The sequence below is a fragment of the Salvelinus namaycush genome, chromosome 33, assembly GCF_016432855.1.
Source record: "Salvelinus namaycush isolate Seneca chromosome 33, SaNama_1.0, whole genome shotgun sequence".
Classification (NCBI taxonomy): Eukaryota; Metazoa; Chordata; class Actinopteri; order Salmoniformes; family Salmonidae; genus Salvelinus; species Salvelinus namaycush.
Genome location: NC_052339.1, coordinates 32,878,536 through 32,896,364, shown reverse-complemented (window position 1 = coordinate 32,896,364; position 17,829 = coordinate 32,878,536). Strand labels below are relative to the sequence as shown.

Sequence of the window (17,829 nt, the reverse complement as noted above, 5' to 3'; positions counted from 1 at the left end):
GACTGGTGGAAAGTGACAGGCCCAATAAGCTTGTTGCCAGAACTCTTCAGAACAGTGAGGGTAACCAGACTGGTGGAAAGTGACAGGCCCAATAAGCTTGTTGCCAGAACTCTTCAGAACAGTGATGGATAACCAGACTGGTGGAAAGTGACAGGCCCAATAAGCTTGTTGCCAGAACTCTTCAGAACAGTGAGGCTAACAGACTGGTGGAAAGTGACAGGCCCAATAAGCTTGTTGCCAGAACTCTTCAGAACAGTGAGGCTAACCAGACTGGTGGAAAGTGACAGGCCCAATAAGCTTGTTCCCAGAACTCTTCAGAACAGTGAGGCTAAAACCAGACTGGCTAACTGGAAAGTGACAGGCCCAATAAGCTTGTTGCCAGAACTCTTCAGAACAGTGAGGATAACCAGACTGGTGGAAAGTGACAGGCCCAATAAGCTTGTTGCCAGAACTCTTCAGAACAGTGAGGATAACCAGACTGGTGGAAAGTGACAGGCCCAATAAGCTTGTTGCCAGAACTCTTCAGAACAGTGAGGATAACCAGACTGGTGGAAAGTGACAGGCCCAATAAGCTTGTTGCCAGAACTCTTCAGAACAGTGAGGATAACCAGACTGGTGGAAAGTGACAGGCCCAATAAGCTTGTTGCCAGAACTCTTCAGAACAGTGAGGATAACCAGACTGGTGGAAAGTGACAGGCCCAATAAGCTTGTTGCCAGAACTCTTCAGAACAGTGAGGATAACCAGACTGGTGGAAAGTGACAGGCCCAATAAGCTTGTTGCCAGAACTCTTCAGAACAGTGAGGATAACCAGACTGGTGGAAAGTGACAGCCAATAGGCTTATTGCCAGAACTCTTCAGAACAGTGAGGATAACCAGACTGGTGGAAAGTGACAGGCCCAATAAGCTTGTTCCCAGAACTCTTCAGAACAGTGAGGATAACCAGACTGGTGGAAAGTGACAGGCCCAATAGGCTTATTGACAGCACTTAGAGATACATCACCATCACGCTGGCAACCTCACAAATGGAACCCTATTACTTATATAGTGCACTATTTTTGACCAGAGCTCTGTAGGTCCTGGTCAAAAGTAGTGTACTACAAAGGCAATAGGGTGCCATTCGACCCTAAACCACTTCCACAGCAGAAGGAGTTGAATTGATGGACACAATATTAGGTTCTCATTACATCTCTAACCAATTCAAAGGTATATTTATGCTTGTTACATACCACTCTGACTGGTTAGGCTGCAGAAGAGTTCCCTGTGCGTGTCATGATTAAAACAAACCAAGTAATATCTTTCACTTCCCATATATTTTCGATAGATGCATATGTGACATAACTAAACCGTTTCTATTTATAATATCATAAATAAATATAATAGCGTTTACATTTATTTATATATATTTTTTATTAATCAGTATATTTGAGTTTAACCATAACCTTTATTGCAATATTTGTTCTTTCTTTTCTGGAGGATAAAACTGAAATTGTAACCAGCTTTGTATGGCTTGTTTATGAAAGGGCGATACTTTAAACAACATTTCATTTTCAATTAGTCGGAAATGAGAAGTTGTAATCTGTATAAAGGCAATTTTTGAACAAAGGACGAGACTTTATTCAACCCTAAATGGTTCTCCAGTAAGATTATTAAGTATAATTGATGTACGAGCTTTTATTGAGAGGTTTAAAGATTTAATATTGATTCATTTTAGCCCCCCACAAACTCATATTAATGATATAAATAGGCATGTTTTATTTTGTCTGGCTTAGCATTCCAAATAAAATTAAATAGTCTTTGCTCATATGATTTCCAAAAACGAGTCGTCTGGAGTAGGCAGCGACATTAGTAAGTCAGTTAACTGTGATAGTCCTAAAAAAGAGTTAATCAATGTGATTTTTCCATAAATAGACAAGTATTTACCTCTCCGTGGTTGCAGAATCGTCTCTATTTCTGCTAACTTTCTATTGAAATTGATTGTGGTAAATCAATTTATATTTTTTGAGATGTGAATGCCAAGTATGTCGACTTCACCATCCACCCATTTTATTGGTAAACTACAAGATAGTGTAAAAACACAGTGTCTTTTATCGACCCAATACGCAATATGGTACACTTGTCTAAATGAGGTTTTATTCCAGAGAGGCTATAAAAATTATCAAGATCTTCAATGACACTGTGCAGGGGTCCAGATTGCGGACTTAAGAAAAAACTAGAGTCATCAGCATACATTGACACCTTTGTCAATGACACCAGTCCCCTGGTTTTCTAACCCCTTGATGTTCTTGTTGGATCTAATTTTAATAGCTAGCATTTCAATGATTCAATCTCTTCAGAGATTCACCAAAATTAAAGTAATCCAGGCATTTATACATAATATCTAGTCGTACTTTATCAAACACCTTTTCAAAATCTGCTATGACCAGGCCAGGTATCTTTGATGTTTCATAATGTTCAATTGTTTCAAGTATATTATCTACAATATATATCGTCCATGTAAAAACCTGTCTAATCTGGATGAACAATATGTGGTTAAACCTTTGTTATTCTATGTGCTATGCATTTCACCAGGATTTTCACATCACAACATTGAAGTGTAAGAGGCCTCCATTTTTCTTTTAAATGGACTGGATCTTTATACCACCTGGGTCCTGTATTAGTACTAATGAAATCAGACCTGGTTGAGTACCTTAATGTCCACCATTTTTATAGGAGCCATTAAAACATGCAAATAATGGAGTAGTAGTACTAGAAGTAGTACTAATAGTACTGTAGTAGTAGTACTAATAGACGTACTGTAGTATCACTGTAGTAGTACTAATAGACGTACTGTAGTATCACTGTAGTAGTACTAATAGTAGTACTGTAGTATCACTGTAGTAGTACTAATAGACGTACTGTAGTATCACTGTCGTAGTACCAATAGACGTACTGTAGTATCACTGTAGTATTAATAGTAGTACTGTAGTATCACTGTAGTAGTACTAATAGTAGTACTGTAGTATCACTGTAGTAGTACTAATAGACGTACTGTAGTATCACTGTAGTAGTACTAATAGACGTACTGTAGTATCACTGTAGTAGTACTAATAGTAGTACGTAGTTAGTATCACTGTAGTAGTACTAATAGACGTACTGTAGTATCACTGTCGTAGTACCAATAGATGTACTGTAGTATCACGGTAGTATTAATAGTAGTACTGTAGTATCACTGTAGTACTAATAGACGTACTGTAGTATCACTGTAGTGGTACTAATAGTAGTACTATAGTATCACTGTAGTATTAATAGTAGTACTGTAGTATCCCTGTAGTAGTACTAATGGACGAACTGTAGTATCACTGTAGTAGTACTAATAGTAGTACTGTAGTATCACTGTAGTAGTACTAATAGTAATGTAGTATCACTGTAGTAGTACTAATAGTAGTACTGTAGTAGCACTGTAGTAGTACTAATAGACGTACTGTAGTATCACTGTAGTATTAATAGTAGTACTGTAGTATCACTGTAGTAGTACTAATAGATGTACTGTAGTATCACTGTAGTAGTACTAATAGTAGTAATGTAGTATCACTGTAGTAGTACTAATAGTAGTACTGTAGTAGCACTGTAGTAGTACTAATAGACGTACTGTAGTATTACTGTAGAATCACTGCAGTAGTACTAATAGACATACTGTAGTATTACTGTAGTATCACTGTAGTAGTACTAATAGGAGTACTGTAGTATCAATGTAGTAGTACTAATAGTAGTACTGTAGTAGTACTAATAGTATCACTGTATTATCACCATAATAGTACTAATAATAGTACTGTAGTAGCACGGTAGTAGTACTAATAGTGGTACTGTAGTAGAACTGTAATACTACTAAAAGTAGTACTGTAGTAGCGCTGTAGTAGTACTGTAGTATCACTGTAGTACTACTGTATTTTGACTCTAGCAGTATTAATAGTAGTACGGTAGTATCACTGTAGTAGTATGTGTGTGTTTACCTGTTGGGTCCAGCCCTTTGGGTCGGGGGTTACACTGCTTGTGTCCCTGGCAGCTCCTCATCTCCATCAGCTGGGAATGAAGGGTGTTCAACACCTCTCTATCCACTGAATACACTGTGTTGGTCAACTATAAGACACACACAGACCCACACAGACACGCACAGACAGACACGGACACACACAGACCCACACAGACACACACAGACAGACACGGACACACACAGACCCACACAGACACACACAGACCCACACAGACCCACACAGACCCACACACACACCCGCACAGACAGACACGGACACACACAGACCCACACACACACCCGCACAGACAGACACGGACACACACAGACCCACACAGACCCACACAGACCCACACAGACACGCACAGACACGCACAGACACACACAGACCCACACACACACCCGCACAGACAGACACGGACACACACAGACACGCACAGACAGACGCACACACACACACAGACCCACACAGACACGGACACACACAGATACACAGAGACAAACGTACAGAGACAGACGCACAGACAGACACACACACACACACACACACACACACACACACACACACACACACAGACAGGCACAGACACACACACACACACACACACACACACAGACAGGCACAGACAGACAGAGACACACACAAACAGACACACACAGATACACACAAACACGCACACATGGAGGCACACGGAGGCACACACAGACACAGACACAGGCACAAACACAGACAGACAGACAGACAGACAGACAGACAGACAGACAGACAGACAGACAGACAGACAGACAGACAGACAGACAGACAGACAGACAGACAGACAGACAGACACACATACTTCAATACATAGTTTTCGAAAGACAGAAAATACAAACTGCCACTGAAAGGTATCTGGAAGGGGAGGAGTCCACTCACCTGGTAGGGGTCGTGGTTGAGGTCAAAGTACTCGAGGAAGCCCGTAGCGAACTCACAGAACAGGGTGTTGTGTGTTTCGTTGATGGTTCTCACACACCAGTAGGTGTTGTTGTTGGAACTAGTGCAGGCACAGAACCCTCCAACTGGAGGATTAGCGGAAGGACAGACCAGGGTTAACTACTAACTAGAACAGAACCCTCCAACTGGAGGATTAGAGGAAGGACAGACCAGGGTTAACTACTAACTAGAACAGAACCCTCCAACTGGAGGATTAGAGGAAGGACAGACCAGGGTTAACTACTAACTAGCACAGAACCCTCCAACTGGAGGATTAGCGGAAGGACAGACCAGGGTTAACTACTAACTAGAACAGAACCCTCCAACTGGAGGATTAGAGGAAGGACAGACCAGGGTTAACTACTAACTAGCACAGAACCCTCCAACTGGAGGATTAGAGGAAGGACAGACCAGGGTTAACTACTAACTAGCACAGAACCCTCCAACTGGAGGATTAGAGGAAGGACAGACCAGGGTTAACTACTAAACTAGCACAGAACCTCCAACTGGAGGATTAGAGGAAGGACAGACCAGGTTAACTCTAACTAGCACAGAACCCTCCAACTGGAGGATTAGAGGAAGGACAGACCAGGGTTAACTACTAACTAGCACAGAACCTCCAACTGGAGGATTAGAGGAAGGAAGCCAGGGTTAACTACTAACTAGCACAGAACCCTCCAACTGGAGGATTAGAGGAAGGACAGACCAGGGTTAACTACTAACTAGCACAGAAACCTCCAACTGGAGGACAGACCAGGGTTAACTACTAACTAGCACAGAAACCTCCAACTGGAGGACAGACCAGGGTTAACTACTAACTAGAACAGAACCCTCCAACTGGAGGAGGGACAACAGGGTTAACTACTAACTAGAACAGAACCCATCAACTGGAGGAGGGACAACAGGGTTAACCTCTAACTAGAACAGAACCTCAACTGAGGGGACAACAGGGTTAACTACTAACTAGAACAGAACCCTCAACTGGAGGAGGGACAACAGGGTTAACTACTAACTAGACAGAACCCTCAACTGGAGGGACAACAGGGTTAATACTAACTAGAACAGAACCCTCCAATGGAGGAGGGACAACAGGTTAACCTCTAACTAGAACAGAACCCTCCAACTGGAGGAGGGACAACAGGGTTAACTACTAACTAGAACAGAACCCTCCAACTGGAGGAGGGACAACAGGGTTAACTACTAACTAGAAAGAACTCCAACTGGAGTGAGGAAGGACAGACCAGGTTAACTACTAATAGCACAGAACCCTCCAACTGGAGGATTAGAGGAAGGACAGACCAGGGTTAACTACTAACTACACAGAACCCTCCACTGGAGGATTAGAGGAAGGACAGACCAGGGTTAACTATACTAGCACAGAACCCTCAACTGGAGGATAGGGGACAGACCAGGGTTAACTACTAACTAGCACAGAAACCTCCAACTGAGGACAGACCAGGGTTAACTACTATACTAGACAGAACCTCCAACTGGAGGAGGACAAGGTTAATACTAACTAGAACAGAACCCCAACTGAGGAGGACAACAGGGTTAACTACTAACTAGAACAGAAACCACAACTGGAGGAGGGACAACAGGGTTAACCTCAACTAGAACAGAACCCTCCAACTGGAGGGACAACAGGGTTACTACTAACTAGAAACAGACCCTCCAACTGGAGGAGGGACAACAGGTTAACTTAACTAGACAGAACAAACCCTCCAACTGGAGGGACAACAGGGTTAACTAAACTAGAACAACAACACCTCCAATGGAGGAGGACAACAGGGTTAACTATAACTAGAACAGAACCCTCCAACTGAGAGGGACAACAGGGTTAATACTAACTAGAAAGACCCTCCAACTGGAGGGAGGACAACAGGTGTTAACCTACAACTAGAACAGAACCCTCCAACTGGAGGAGGGACAACAGGGTTAACACTAACTAGAACAGAACCCTCAACTGGAGGAGGGACACAGGGTTAACTACTACTAGAACAGAAAACCCTCCAACTGGAGGAGGGACAACAGGGTTAACTACTAACTAGAACAGAACCCTCCAACTGGAGGAGGGACAACAGGGTTAACTACTAACTAGAACAGAACCCTCCAACTGGAGGAGGGACAACAGGGTTAACTCTAACTAGAACAGAACCCTCCAACTGGAGGAGGGACAACAGGGTTAACTCTAAATAGAACAGAAACCCTCCAACTGGAGGAGGGACAACAGGGTTAACCTCTAACTAGAACAGAACCCTCCAACTGGAGGAGGGACAACAGGGTTAACTACTAACTAGAACAGAACCCTCCAACTGGAGGAGGGTCAACAGGGTTAACTACTAACTAGAACAGAACCCTCCAACTGGAGGAGGGACAACAGGGTTAACCTCTAACTAGAACAGAACCCTCCAACTGGAGGAGGGACAACAGGGTTAACCTCTAACTAGAACAGAACCCTCCAACTGGAGGAGGGACAACAGGGTTAACTACTACTGAAACAGAACCTCCAACTGAGGAGGGACAACAGGGTTAACTACTAACTAGAACAGAACCCTCCAAGAGGAGGGACAACAGGGTTAACTACTACTAGAACAAACCCTCCAACTGGAGGGACAACAGGGTTAACTACTAACTAGAACAGAAACCCTCCAACTGGAGGGAAACAGGGTTAACTACTAACTAGAACAGAACCCTCCAACTGGAGGGACAACAGGGTTAACTACTAACTAGAACAGAACCCTCCAACTGGAGGGACAACAGGGTTAACTACTAACTAGAACAGAACCCTCCAACATGGTTAACTACTAACTAGAACAGAACCCTCCAACATGGTTAACTACTAACTAGAACAGAACCCTCCAACTGGAGGAGGGACAACAGGGTTAACTACTAACTAGAACAGAACCCTCCAACTGGAGGAGGGACAACAGGGTTAACTACTAACTAGAACAGAACCCTCCAACTGGAGGAGGGACAACAGGGTTAACTACTAACTAGAACAGAACCTCCAACTGGAGGGACAACGGGTTAACTACTAACTAGAACAGAAACCCTCCAACTGGAGGAGGGACAACAGGGTACTACTATAACTAGAACAGAACCCTCCAACTGGAGGAGGGACAACAGGGTTAACTACTAACTAGAACAGAACCCTCCAACTGGAGGGACAACAGGGTTAACTACTAACTAGAACAGAACCCTCCAACTGGAGGAGGGACAACAGGGTTAACTACTAACTAGAACAGAACCCTCCAACTGGAGGGACAACAGGGTTAACTACTAACTAGAACAGAACCCTCCAACTGGAGGGGGACAACAGGGTTAACTACTAACTAGAACAGAACCCTCCAACGGTGGAGGGACAACAGGGTTAACACTAACTAGAAACGAACCCTCCTGGAGGGACAACAGGGTTAACTACTAACTAGAACAGAACCCTCCAACTGGAGGAGGGACAACAGGGTTAACTACTAACTAGAACAGAACCCTCCAACTGGAGGAGGGACAACAGGGTTAACTACTAACTAGAACAGAACCCTCCAACTGGAGGAGGGACAACAGGGTTAACTACTAACTAGAACAGAACCCTCCAAACTGGAGGGGACAACAGGGTTAACTACTAACTAGCACAGAACCCTCCAACTGGAGGAGGGACAACAGGGTTAACTACTAACTAGCACAGAACCCTCCAACTGGAGGGACAACATGGTTAACTACTAACTAGAACAGAACCCTCCAACTGGAGGGACAACAGGGTTAACTACTAACTAGAACAGAACCCTCCAGCTGGAGGAGGGACAACAGGGTTAACTACTAACTAGAACAGACACTCAACTGGAGGAGGACACAACAGGGTAACTACTAACTAGAACAGAAACACTCCAACTGGAGGAGGGACAACAGGGTTAACTACTAACTAGAAACAGAACCCTCCAACTGGAGGAGGGACAACAGGGTTTAATACTAACTAGGAACAGAACCTCCAACTGGAGGAGGACACAAGGTAATACTAACTAGAACAAACCCTCCAACTGGGAGGGCAACAGGGTTAACTACTAACTAGAACAGAACCTCCAACTGGAGGAGGACAACAGGGTTAACTACTAACTAGAAACAGAACCATCCAACTGGAGGGACACAGGGTTAACTACTAACTAGAACAGAACCCTCAACTGGAGGAGGACAACAGGGTTAACTCTAACTAGAACAGAACCCTCCAACTGGAGGGACAACAGGGTTAACTACTAACTAGAACAGAACCCTCCAACTGGAGGAGGGACAACAGGGTTAACTACTAACTAGAACAGAACCATCCAACTGGAGGAGGGACAACAGGGTTAAAACTACTACTAGACAGAACCCTCCAACTGGAGGGACAACATGGTTAAAACACTAACTAGAACAGAACCCTCCAACATGGTTAACTACTAACTAGCACAGAACCCTCCAACATGGTTAACTACTAACTAGAACAGAACCCTCCAACTGGAGGAGGGACAACAGGGTTAACTACTCACTAGAACAGACACTCCAACGGAGGGACAACAGGGTAAACTACTAACTAGAACACGAACCTCCAATGGAGGGAAACAGGGTTAACTACTAACTAGAACAGAACCCTCCAATGGGAGGGAAAACAGCAGGGGTTAACTACTAACTAGAACAGAACCCCCAACTGGATGGACAACAGGGTAAACTATAATAGAACAGAACCTCCAACTGGAGGACACAGGCGTTAACTAATACTAACTAGAACAGAACCCTCCAACAGGGTTAACTACTAACTAGAACAGAACCCTCCAACAGGGTTAACTACTAACTAGAACAGAACCCTCCAACTGGAGGGACAACAGGGTTAACTACTAACTAGAACAGAACCCTCCAACTGGAGGGACAACAGGGTTAACTACTAACTAGAACAGAACCATCCAACTGGAGGAGGGACAACAGGGTTAACTACTAACTAGAAACGAACCACAACTGGAGGGACAACGGGTTACTCTAACTAAACAGAACAGAACCCTCCACATGGAGGAGGGACAACAGGGTAAACTATAACTAGAACAGAACCCTCCAACATGGACCAACTACTAAACTAGAACAGAACCTCCCAACTGGAGGAGGGACAACAGGTGTTTAACTACTAACTAGAACAGAACCTCCAACTGGAGGAGGGACAACAGGGTTAAACTACTAACTAGAACAGAACCCTCCAACTGGGAGGACAACAGGGTAACTACTAACTAGAACAGAACATCCAACTGGAGGAGGGAAACAGGGTTAACTACTAACTAGAACAGAACATCCAACTGGAGGAGGGACAACAGGGTTAACTACTAACTAGAAAGAAACCTCCAACTGGAGGGAGGGACAAACAGGGTTAATACTAATAGAACAGAACCTCCAACTGGAGGAGGGACAACAGGGTTAACTACTAACTAGAACAGAACCCTCCAACTGGAGGAGGGACAACAGGGTTAACTACTAACTAGCACAGAACCCTCCAACTGGAGGAGGGACAACAGGGTTAACTACTAACTAGAACAGAACCCTCCAACTGGAGGAGGGACAACAGGGTTAACTACTAACTAGAACAGAACCTCCAACTGGAGGAGGGAACCAGGGTTAACTACTAACTAGAACAGAACCCTCAACTGAGGCAGGGACAACAGGGTTAACTATAACTAGAACAGAACCTCCAACTGGAGGAGGGAAAACAGGGTTAACTACTAACTAGAACAGAACCATCCAAATGGAGGAGGGACAACAGGGTTAACTACTAACTAGAACAGAAACTCCAACTGGCAGGGACAACAGGGTTAACTACTAACTAGAACAGAAAACTCCAACTGGAGGGACAACGGGAGGTTAACTACTAACTAGCACAGAACCATCCAACTGGAGGAGGGACAACAGGGTTAACTACTAACTAGAACAGAACCCTCCAACTGGAGGAGGGACAACAGGGTTAACTACTAACTAGAACAGAACCCTCCAACTGGAGGAGGGACAACAGGGTTAACTACTACTAGAAAGAACCTCCAACTGGAGGGACAACAGGGTTAACTACTAACTAGAACAGAACCCTCCAACTGGAGGACAGACCAGGGTTAACTACTAACTAGAACAGAACCCTCCAACTGGAGGAGGGACAACAGGGTTAACTACTAACTAGAACAGAAACCTCCAACATGGTTAACTACTAACTAGCACAGAACCATCCAACTGGAGGAGGGACAACAGGGTTAACTACTAACTAGAACAGAACCTCCAACAATGAGGAGGGACAACAGGGTTAACTACTAACTAGAACAGAACCCTCCAACTGGAGGGACAACAGGGTTAACTACTAACTAGAACAGAACCCTCCAACTGGAGGGACAACAGGGTTAACTACTAACTAGAACAGAACCCTCCAACTGGAGGAGGGACAACAGGGTTAACTACTAACTAGAACAGAACCCTCCAACATGGTTAACTACTAACTAGCACAGAACCATCCACTTGAGGAGGGAAAACGGTTAACTACTAAACTAGAACAGAACCCTCCAAATGGAGGGACCAACAGGGTTAACTACTAACTAGAACAGAAACCTCCAACTGGAGGAGGACAACAGGGTTAACTACTAACTAGAACAGAAACCTCCAAACTGGAGGAGGGACACAGGGTTAACTACTAAAATAGAACAGAACCCTCCAACTGGAGGAGGGACAACAGGGTTAACTACTAACTAGAACAGAACCCTCCAATGGAGGGACAACAGGGTTAAACTTAACTAGAAACAGGACTCCAAATGGAGGGGGACAACAGGGTTAACTACTAACTAGAACAGAACCCTCCAACTGGAGGACAGACCAGGGTTAACTACTAACTAGAACAGAACCCTCCAACTGGAGGAGGGACAACAGGGTTAACTACTAACTAGAACAGAAAACTCCAACATGGTTAACTACTAACTAGCACAGAACCATCCAACTGGAGGAGGGACAACAGGGTTAACTACTAACTAGAACAGAACCCTCCAACTGGAGGAGGGACAACAGGGTTAACTACTAACTAGAACAGAACCCTCCAACTGGAGGGACAACAGGGTTAACTACTAACTAGAACAGAACCCTCCAACTGGAGGGACAACAGGGTTAACTACTAACTAGAACAGAACCCTCCAACTGGAGGGACAACAGGGTTAACTACTAACTAGAACAGAACCCTCCAACTGGAGGGACAACAGGGTTAACTACTAACTAGAACAGAACCATCCAACTGGAGGAGGGACAACAGGGTTAACTACTAACTAGAACAGAACCATCCAACTGGAGGGACAACGGGGTTAACTACTAACTAGAACAGAACCCTCCAACTGGAGGAGGGACAACAGGGTTAACTACTAACTAGAACAGAACCTCCAACAGGTTAACTACTAACTAGAACAGAACCTCCAACTGGAGGGACAACAGGGTTAACTACTAACTAGAACAGAAACCCTCCAACTGGAGGAGGGACAACAGGGTAACTACCTAACTAGAACAGAACCCTCCAACTGGAGGGGACAAACAGGGTTAACTACTAACTAGAAACAGAACCCTCCAACTGGAGGAGGGACAACGGGTTAACATAAAAACTAGAACAGAACCATCCAACTGGAGGAGGGACAACAGGGCGTTAACTACTAACTAGAACAGAACCCATCCAACTGGAGGAGGGGACAACAGGGTTAACTACTAACTAGAACAGAACCTCCAACTGGAGGAGGGACAACAGGGTTAAACCTCTAACTAGAACAGAACCTCCCAACGGAGGAGGGACAACAGGGTTAACTACTAACTAGAACAGAACCTCAACTGGGAGGGACAACAGGGTTAACTACTAACTAGAAAGAATCCAATAGACACGGGTATTAACAGAACGAACCATCCAACTGGAGGAGGGACAACAGGGTTAACTACTAACTAGAACAGAACCATGCAACTGGAGGAGGGACAACAGGGTTAACTACTAACTAGAACAGAACCCTCCAACTGGAGGAGGGACAACAGGGTTAACTACTAACTAGAACAGAACCCTCCAACTGGAGGGACAACAGGGTTAATACTAACTAGAACAGAACCCTCCAAACTGGAGGGACAACAGGGTTAACTATAACTAGAACAGAACCCTCCAACTGGAGGAGGGACAACAGGAAACGTTAATATAACTAGAACAGAACCTAATGAGAATCCAACATGGTTAACTACCAATAGACAGAACCCATCCAACTGGAGGAGGGACAACAGGGTTAATATACTAACTAGAACAGAACCCTCCAACTGGAGAGGGACAACAGGGTTAACTACTAACTAGAACACGAACCTCCAACTGGAGGGGACAACAGGGTTAACTACTAACTAGAACAGAACCCTCCAACTGGAGGGACAACAGGGTTAACTACTAACTAGAACAGAACCCTCCAACTGGAGGAGGGACAACAGGGTTAACTACTAACTAGAACAGAACCCTCCAACTGGAGGAGGGACAACAGGGTTAACTACTAACTAGAGACCCCAACATGGTAATACTCCTCCAAACCTCAGGAGGAGGACAAACAGGGTTAACTACTAACTAGACAGAACCCTCCAAACTGGGAGGGGACAACAGGGTTAACTACTAAATAGAACAGAACCATCCAACTGGAGGAGGGACAACAGGGTTAATACTACTAGAACAGAACCATCCAACTGGAGGGACAAGGGTTAACTACTAACTAGAACAGAACCCTCCAACTGGAGGAGGGGACAAACAGGGTTAACTACTAACTAGAACAGAACCCTCCAACATGGTTAACTACTAACTAGAACAGAACCATCCAACTGGAGGGACAACGGGGTTAACTACTAACTAGAACAGAACCATCCAACTGGAGGAGGGACAACAGGGTTAACTAGTAACTAGAACAGAACCCTCCAACTGGAGGGACAACAGGGTTAACTACTAACTAGAACAGAACCCTCCAACTGGAGGGAGGGACAACAGGGTTAACTACTAACTAGAACAGAACCTCCAACTGGAGGAGGGACACAGGGTTAACTACTAACAGAACAGAACCCTCCAACTGGAGGCAGGGAAACACAGGGTTAACTACTAACTAGAACAGAACCTCCAACTGAGGAGGACAACAGGGTTAAACTCTAACTAGAACCGAAGAAAACCTCCAACTGAGGAGGGACAACAGGGTTAACTACTAACTAGAACAGAACCTCCAACTGGGAGGGACAACAGGGTTAACTATAACTAGAACAGAACCCTCCAACTGGAGGGACAACGGGAGTTAACTACTAACTAGAACCGAACATCCAACTGGAGGAGGGACAAACAGGGTTAACTAACAACTAGAACAGAACCTCAACTGGGGAGGGACAACAGGGTTAAACTACTAATAGACACGAACCCTCCAACTGGAGGAGGGACAACAGGGTTAACTACTAACTAGAACAGAACCCTCCAATGGAGGGACAACAGGGTTAAACTACTAACTAGAACAGAACCTCCAACTGGAGGGATAGACCAGGTTAACTAATAACTAGACAGAACCCTCCAGACGGAGGAGGTGACAACAGGTTACTACTAACTAGAACAGAAAACTCCAACATGGTTAACTACTAACTAGCACAGAACCATCCAACTGGAGGAGGGACAACAGGGTTAACTACTAACTAGAACAGAACCCTCCAACTGGAGGCAGGGACAACACGTTAACTGCTTAACTAGAACAGAACCCTCAAACTGGAGGGACAAACAGGGGTTAACTACTAACATCGAACAGAACCCTCCAACTGGAGGGACAACCGGGGTTAACTACTAACTAGAACTAACAGAACCCTCCAACTGGGAGGGACAACAGGGTTAAACTAACTAGAACAGAACCCTCCAACTGGAGAGGTAAACAGGGTTAACTACATAACTAGAACAGAACCCTCAAACAGGTTAACTACTACTACACGAACCTCCAACTGGAGGAGGACAACAGGGTTAACTACTAACTAGAACAGAACCTCCAACTGAGGGACAACAGGGGTAAATCTAACTAGAACAGAACCCTCCAACTGGAGGGGACAACAGGGTTAAATACTGACCTAGAACAGAACCTCCAACTAGAGGGACAACAGGGTTAACTACTAAACTAGAAACAGAACCCTCCAACTGGGAGGGACAACAGGGGTAACTACTAACTAGAACAGAACCTCCAACTGGGGAGGGACAAACAGGGTTAACTACTAACTAGAACAGAACCTCAACTGGAGGGACAACAGGGTTAAAACTATAACTAGAACACGAACCTCCAACTGGAGGGACAACAGGGTTTAACTACTAACTAGAACAGAACCCCAACTGGAGGAGGCGGACAACGGGTAACTACTAACTAGAACAGAAACCTCCAACTGGAGGGACAAACAGGGTTAACTACTAACTAGAACAGAACCCTCCAATGGAGGGGACAACAGGTTAACTACTAACTAGAAACAGACACCACTGGGACAACAGGTTTAACTACTAACTAGAACAGAACCTCCAACTGGAGGAGGGACAACAGGGTTAACTACTAACTAGAACAGAACCCTCCAAACTGGAGGAGGGTCAACAGGGGTAACTACTAACTAGAACAGAACCCTCAACTGGAGGTGGGGACAACAGGGTATACTACTAACTAGAACAGAACCCTCCAACCTGGAGGAGGGACACAGGGTTAACTACTAACTAGAACAGAACCCCAAGATGGAGGACAACAGGGGTAACTACTAACTAGACAGACCTCCAACTGGAGGAGGGAAACAGGGTTAACTACAACTAGAAACAGAACCTCCAACTGGAGGAGGGACAACAGGGTAACTACTAACTAGAACAGGAACCCTCCAATGGAGGGACAACGGGTTAATACTAACTAGACACAGAACCATCCAACTGGAGGAGGACAACAGGGTTAACTACTAACTAGAACCAGAACCATCCAACTGGAGGAGGAGCAACAGGGTTAACTACTAACTAGAACAGAACCCTCCAACTTGGAGGGGGACAACAGGGTTAACTACTAACTAGAACGAACCCCCAACTGGGAGGGACAACCAGGGTTAACTACTAATAGAACAGAACCCTCCAACTGGGGCGGGACAACAGGGTTAACTACTAACTAGAACAGAACCATCCAACTGGAGGAGGGACAACAGGGTTAACTACTAACTAGAACAGAACCATCCAACTGGAGGAGGGACAACAGGGTTAACTACTAACTAGAACAGAACCATCCAACTGGAGGAGGGACAACAGGGTTAACTACTAACTAGAACAGAACCCTCCAACTGGAGGAGGGACAAACAGGGTTTAACTACTAACTAGAACAGAACACCTCCAAACTGAGGAGGGACAACAGGGTAACTACTAACTAGAACAGAACCCTCCAACTGAGGAGGGACAACAAGGGTTAAACTATAACTAGAACAGAACCTCCAACTGGAGGAGGGACAACAGGGTTAAATACTAACTAGAACAGAACCCTCCAACTGGGAGGGACAACAGGGTAACTACTAACTAGAACAGAACCTCCAACTGGAGGAGGGACAAACAGGGTTAAACTTACAACTAGAACAGAACCTCAAACTGGGAGGAGGGACAACAGGGTTAACTAACTAACTAGGAACAGACACCCTCAAACTGGAGGAGGGACAACAGGGTTAATACTAACTAGAACAGAACCTCCAACTGAGGAGGGAAAACGGGTTAACTACTAACTAGAACAGAACCTCCAGACAGGTAATACTAACTAAACAGAAACCCTCGACAACAGGGTTAACTAATAACTAGAACAGAACCCTCCAACTGGAGGGACAACAGGGTAAACTACTAACTAGAAACAGAAACCCTCAACTGGAGAGGGACAACAGGGTTAACTACTAACTAGAACAGAACCCTCCAACTGGAGGAGGGACAACAGGGTTAACTACTAACTAGAACAGAACCCTCCAACATGGTTAACTACTAACTAGAACAGAACCATCCAACTGGAGGAGGGACAACAGGGTTAACTACTAACTAGAACAGAACCCTCCAACTGGAGGGACAACAGGGTTAACTACTAACTAGAACAGAACCTCCAACTGGAGGAGGGACAACAGGGTTAACTACTAACTAGAACAGAACCTCCAAGGAGACCAGTGGTTAACTACTAACTAGAACAGAAACCATCCAACTGGAGGAGGGACAAACAGGGTTAACTACTAACGAACAGAACCTCCCAATGGAGAGAGGGCAAACAGGGTTAATACTAACTAGAACAGAACCCCCAACTGGAGGGGGACAACAGGGTTAACTACTAACTAGAACAGAACCTCAAAACTGGAGGGCAAACAGGGTAACTACTAACTAGAACAGAACCTCCAACTGGGAGGGAAACAGGGTTAACTACTAACTAGAAACAGAAACCATAAAATGGAGGAGGGACAACAGGTGTTAACTATAACTAGAACACGACCCTCCAATGGAGGAGGGACAACAGGGAACTACTAACTAGAACAGAACCCTCCAACTGGAGGAGGGACAACAGGGTTAACTATAACTAGAACAGAACCTCCAACTGGAGGGACAACAGGGTAATACTAACTAGACACAGAAACCTCCAAATGGAGGAGGTCAACAGGGTTATCCTACTAACTAGACAGAACCTCCAACTGTTGACGGACGGGACAAAAGGTTAACATACTAACATAGTAACAGAACCCTCCAAAATGGAGGAGGGACAACAGGGTAACTACCTAACTAGAACAGAACCCTCCAACTGAGAGGGGCAACAGGGTTAACTACTAACTAGAACAGAACCCTCC

General features: G+C 44.7%; 1 protein-coding gene across 1 annotated transcript in view; it reads right to left on the bottom strand.

Annotated features, from left to right (window-relative positions):
* Window positions 1-839: 839 nt before the first annotated feature.
* The window catches only part of LOC120027917 (transient receptor potential cation channel subfamily A member 1-like), a 165,541-nt gene continuing 148,551 nt past the window's right edge, over window positions 840-17,829 (bottom strand). Inside the window, exons 27-29 of the mRNA XM_038973011.1 lie at window positions 4,924-5,066; window positions 3,991-4,117; window positions 840-985 (exon numbers count right to left, since the gene is read on the bottom strand). Of these exons, the coding sequence (XP_038828939.1) occupies window positions 840-985; window positions 3,991-4,117; window positions 4,924-5,066 (416 nt within the window). The remainder of the gene's footprint in view (window positions 986-3,990; window positions 4,118-4,923; window positions 5,067-17,829) is intronic.